Source organism: Bos indicus, chromosome 19 (genome assembly GCF_029378745.1).
Source record: "Bos indicus isolate NIAB-ARS_2022 breed Sahiwal x Tharparkar chromosome 19, NIAB-ARS_B.indTharparkar_mat_pri_1.0, whole genome shotgun sequence".
NCBI lineage: Eukaryota > Metazoa > Chordata > Mammalia > Artiodactyla > Bovidae > Bos > Bos indicus.
Genome location: NC_091778.1, coordinates 24,538,734 through 24,544,198, shown reverse-complemented (window position 1 = coordinate 24,544,198; position 5,465 = coordinate 24,538,734). Strand labels below are relative to the sequence as shown.

At 47.2% G+C, this 5,465-nt stretch overlaps 1 protein-coding gene across 5 annotated transcripts in view; it reads left to right on the top strand.

Annotated features, from left to right (window-relative positions):
• The window catches only part of SMG6 (SMG6 nonsense mediated mRNA decay factor), a 200,976-nt gene that overhangs the window by 1,749 nt on the left and 193,762 nt on the right, over window positions 1-5,465 (top strand). For all 5 annotated transcript variants that reach the window (XM_070774295.1, XM_019980893.2, XM_070774296.1 and 2 more), the window contains exons 2-4: window positions 592-2,326; window positions 2,870-3,062; window positions 3,640-3,750. In XM_070774295.1, the coding sequence (XP_070630396.1) occupies window positions 592-2,326; window positions 2,870-3,062; window positions 3,640-3,750 (2,039 nt within the window). The remainder of the gene's footprint in view (window positions 1-591; window positions 2,327-2,869; window positions 3,063-3,639; window positions 3,751-5,465) is intronic.

Below are 5,465 nucleotides of genomic sequence, written 5' to 3'. Positions count from 1 at the left end.
GTATGCGATTGGGTAGTTGAAAGCCTCAAGAAGAGGATTGTCCTGGCCAAATTCAGTGACTGGAGTTGCAAACTTTTTCTCCAGAGATATCCAGAACTGTGGGTTGTTATATGCATACTCCTCATTTTCTCTCTCTTCCCCTATTAGTATGTTAAAAGGACTCAACCACCCCATAAAAAATGTTAGAGGCAGAAGAGACCACAATGGAGCTGAGAGCTCTATAGTAGAAAAAAAAGTCCAATGTAGAACTGGTCAGAGATCTTTTATTCTGACAGTGATGAGGTAGTTTAGGGTCTTGTGGATCCGAGTATGATTTGGGTAAAAATCAAAAGAATATGATTTTTTTCCCCCTTATTTCCCTAACTCAAGTGTAGGTAGCTCCAATATAGTTAAGTTTTTAGTTTTGCCAGATGCTGAACAAATATCTTAAACCTAGTAGAATTTCCATTTCTGCAGAAAGTTGCTTCCTTGTCCATCAATATGAACACTTGGATGTATAATTCTTGCTTTACTTTTAGTGACAGTTTTTTTCTTCTTCTTCCCCTTTATTCTTCCACCTTTTCCTCCCCAACACTCTCTCCAACATGGCAGAAAACATGAAGGAGCCCAGGCAGCGAAAAGATAACAGGCGCCCAGATCTGGAAATCTATAAGCCTGGTCTCTCCCGACTAAGAAACAGACCTAAAATCAAGGAACCCTCTGGGAGTGACGAATCGAAGAATGAAGTTGTAAATGACAGAGATTCTTCTGCTGTTGGAAATTGTACCCAACTCATTAAAGATGTCTGCAAAGACAACCCACAGCAAAATGGTCCTGTAGACTCAGAAAATATTCAGGCACAGGAGTCCTTTCCTGGGACTGTTGGACAAGAGGATCGAAGCCTAAGAATTATTAAGAGAACAAAGAAACCAGACATGCAGATCTATCAGCCTGGAAGGCGTTTGCAGACTGTTACCAAAGAAGCCACCAGCCGGGTGGAAGAGGAAGAAATCCTCAACCAGGTAGAGCAACTGAGGGTAGAGGAAGATGAGTGTAGGGGAAATGTGAAAGAGGAGGTGGTGAACAAGCCAGACAGAGAGGAGGCTGAAAAGAGCCTAAGTGGTGACAGAGTAAGGGCTGCAAAGGGAGAAAAAGGAAAGAGGGTAGAAAGGGGGGAAGGGGTGAAGAAAGCAAACGAAGACTCGGCTCAGGGGAAGCCGGGTTCTGCCAAGCGCTACTCCCGCTCAGACAAACGCAGGAACCGCTACCGCACTTGCAGCACCAGCTCGGCGGGGAGCAACAACAGCGCCGAGGGGGCTGGCCTGACTGACAGTGGAAGTCGCCGCCGCCGCCAGGATCGGACCAAGGAGAGGCCCCGACTGAAGAAGCAGGTGTCTATGTCCTCAACCGACTCCTTGGATGAGGACAGAATTGATGAGCCCGATGGACCACGGAGGAGCTCAGAGAGGAAGAAACATTCAGAAAGAAGCTGGTCTGGCCGAGGGGAGGGAGAGCAGAAAAGCAATGGTAAAGAAAATCGAGGTACTCTTCGAGTCACTTTTGATGCAGAAACCATGAACAAAGATTCCCCAGTGGTGAGGTCGGCCAGGGAAGAGGTGGATAGGTTAAAGCCAGACAAAGGCTCGAGCGGTGGGGGCAAAGGCTCTGAGAAGCCGGAGTCCAAAAACCTGAGACAGGAGCTTCGGGGTCGCGGTCGGGGCATTCTCATTCTCCCTGCCCACACCACCCTGTCAGTCAGTTCAGCCGGTTCTCCAGAGTCGACGCCTTTGGGACCTCGGCTTTTATTTGGAACTGGTAGCAAGGGATCTCGGAGTTGGGGCCGGGGAGGCACCACTCGACGATTGTGGGACCCAAACAATCCTGAACAGAAACCCGCTCTAAAGAGCCAGACGCCGCAGCTACATTTCTTGGACACTGATGATGAAGTCAGCCCTACCTCTTGGGGTGACTCACGCCAGGCCCAAGCCTCTTACTATAAGTTTCAGAACTCCGACAACCCCTATTATTACCCCCGGGCACCAGGCCCTGCCTCCCAGTATCCTTACACAGGCTATAGCCCTCTGCAGTACCCGGTAGGCCCTACAAACGGTGTGTACCCAGCGCCTTACTACCCGGGCTACCCAGCTCCATCAGGACAGTATGTGTGTAGCCCTCTCCCTGCCAGCACCATGAGTCCTGAGGAGGTGGAACAGCACATGAGGAACATGCAGCAACAGGAACTGCACCGGCTCCTCCGGGTGGCTGACAACCAAGAACTACAACTCAGCAACCTGCTCTCCAGGGACCGCATCAGTCCTGAGGGCCTGGAGAAGATGGCTCAGCTCAGGTATTGGTGGGGGGGGGAATCCCTATCCTGGCTAAAGGGGAGTAGGAATAAGCTGGAGGTGTACAGGGCCCCATAGCTGAGGAAGGGAGAAGCCTTTCAGGTAAACTCCCGGGTGTTACCTCCCTTTCATATTAATTTTTGTAAGGGAAGGGAAGTTAGAACGGAGCAGAAAAATTTGTTTCTAGTCCTAGAAATGATTGTGCTTCCCACTTTTTAAGAAGAAAAAAATCTTTTAAGAGAGCATGGACTCTGGATATGGAAAAGGAAAGACTTTCTAAAGTGCCGAGAAATAAACAGCATGTACCCTGTTACTTTGGCTGTTAAATTCAGGTAGAGGTACATGGGGAAGAACTACTTTCCTAGACAACTTGTCTTTAGAATGACATTCTGCTGTGCAGAATGGAAGCTAGAGTGAGAGCTATACCTGGTGGCGTTTTGGATTTCCTGCCAAGGAAGGTGTGTGATTTGCAGGGACCTCAGGTCTTGGGTCTAGCCTTCCCTGTGGTATATTTGGAGCTAGAAGTTGCATGTATTTTATTCCAGAGCTGAACTGCTGCAGCTATATGAGCGCTGTATTCTATTAGATATTGAGTTCTCTGATAATCAGAATGTGGATCAGATCCTGTGGAAGAATGCTTTCTATCAGGTGATTGAGAAGTTCAGGCAGCTTCTCAAGGATCCGAATGTTGAGAACCCAGAACAGATTCGGAACAGACTTTTGGAGCTCTTGGATGAGGTAAACCATCATCTTTATGCCCTCAGGATAAAGGCTTCAGCATCCTTTAGTTGTGATGAGTTTTTACCACCCGAAATACTATGTTTTATAATAGAACATTGACGACAAACGTTATGCTCTTTTCTTGAGTGTAGGCCTACCCTACCTCTGTTGCTTCCTTGACACTATAATTTAACCGACAGGAGGAGTTAGTTTTGAGCTTGGAAGCTTTCTGAATGTCTTACCTGGAATGTGTGTTCATGTGTGTGTGTGTTTTTGACTGCACCTTGCAGCATGTGGGCTCTTAGTTCCCTGACCAGGGATCAAACCCATGCCCCCTGCAGTGGAAGCTCAGTCTTAACCACTGGACTGCCAGGCAAGTCCCTGTGTATGTTTTCATATCTTTAAAACCACAGAAAGGCTTATGCTATCAATTTGTCTTGGGTTTAGTTGGTGGCCACTAAATACTGCACATACCTCCCTTAACATCTGCTGGCTGAACAATAGCAGAACTGTGAAAGGGTTACTTGCCCCAGTTTCTGGGTAGAATGAATCCGAACAGGCTGATTTGGCTGATTCTTATTTTTTCTCTTTATAGGGTAGTGACTTCTTTGATAGTTTGCTTCAGAAGCTGCAGGTCACTTATAAGTTCAAACTGGAGGACTACATGGACGGTCTTGCCATTCGCAGCAAGCCATTACGAAAGACAGTAAGCCAGCTTCTTTATCTTAAATTTATTCATTCACTTAGTAAGCATTTATTTAGTGTTAGTTCATTGGAAGGGCTGATGCTGAGGCTGAAACTCCAATACTTTGGCCACCTCATGTGAAGAGTTGACTCATTGGAAAAGACCCTGATGCTGGGAGGGATTGGGGGCAGGAGGAGAAGGGGACGACAGAGGATGAGATGGCTGGATGGCACCACCGACTCGATGCACATGAGTTTGGGTGAACTCCGGGAGTTGGTGATGGACAGGGAGGCCTGGAGTGCTGCGATTCATGGGGTCGCAAAGAGTCGGACACGACTGAGTGAGTGAACTGAACTGAACTGAATGTGCTCGTCACTGTGCTGGGTGTTGAGGAAACAAGAATGAAAGACGAGCGTTCCCCCACTCGTCTGTGGGGGAACAGATGAGTTAAAGCAACAGTTATAATGTAATGTCATAAATACTGTAGTAGTGGTATGTATAGAGTGTAGAGGGCATTGGGTCTGCTATAGACTGATGGAGGGGTCAAAGAAGGTTTCTTAGTGACTGTCAGGTTGAGTTTTGAAACATGACTAGGAGTGGAAGGGGCAGTTTAGATGCAGGGCACAGTGAGAGGACCACACCTTGTTGGGAAAGTAGAAGTTAGCATGCTGATGTCTGTAATGTGGGTTGGGCTGTTGGAGGAGGTAAAGTTAATGAAGTAGGAAGGGATGGATCATAAACTCTTAGGTGTCATGCTGAAGATTTTGGGTTTTTTTCCTGAAAGGAGTGAGGAGCTGTTGATTGATTTTCAGCAAATGGATGGCATAGATATGTTCTTGGGAGTCACTCAGCAATTAGATGAGTTTGGGCAAGAGTGGAGGTAGGAGAGTTGGGTGTGGGTGTGAACTGAGGTAGAGGAAGTGGAGGTGAAGAGGAGACAGATTGGAAGACTGTAGGGAGCAGCATTGAATTGCCGGCTGGTTCAGTATGAATGTCCAGATCGGAGGCGTGAGGAGGAGTCCAGATCCTCCCCACATTGTGTGTCCTAGAAGAGAGGCTGCGAAGGAGGAGGTTAGTTCTGTTTTGAATAAGCTTGAGTAGAGGAGCTGGATATGAACAAATGAATGCTTTGGTCTGTCTGGAGCTCAAGAGAAAGAGCTGGAGTGGTGATAGAGATTCAGAAGTTGTCAATGTATAGGTGATAGTTGAAAGGACCACCTATAAAGTTGGGAAACTAGGAGAGCCAGCCTGAGAGCAGGGAGTCAGATTTTAGGGTGGTGGTGGGTAAAATGGTCAAGTGCTATAAAAACCCTCACATGTCACAATTGCTGAAAAGTATCGGTTGGGTTGGATGACCTTATCACCAGTTACGTTACTTGGAGAGGATGGAAACCAGATCGAAGTGAATGAGAAGTAGGGTAGCAGATACAATGAGACGGTAGCCTAGGCTGTTGTAAGAAGGCTGTGAAGGCAAGGAGGGAAGGGAAGTTAGTAGTTAAAAGACATAGTGCCAAGAGAAGTTTGCTTTTAAGCTTGGAGAGACTTCAGTGTAAATGTTTGTTGAGAGGAAAGGGCCAACGGAGAGTAAGAGGTCAATTCATTAGAGAAACGAGTGTGATTTATGGAGCAGAGGCTTCCTCTTGCCTTTCTGCTCCTTCTGATCAGTTGCCACGCAGAAGCTGTATTACTAATCAACAAGTACTTGACGAGTCCCTCCTACGCACCAGGTGCCATTC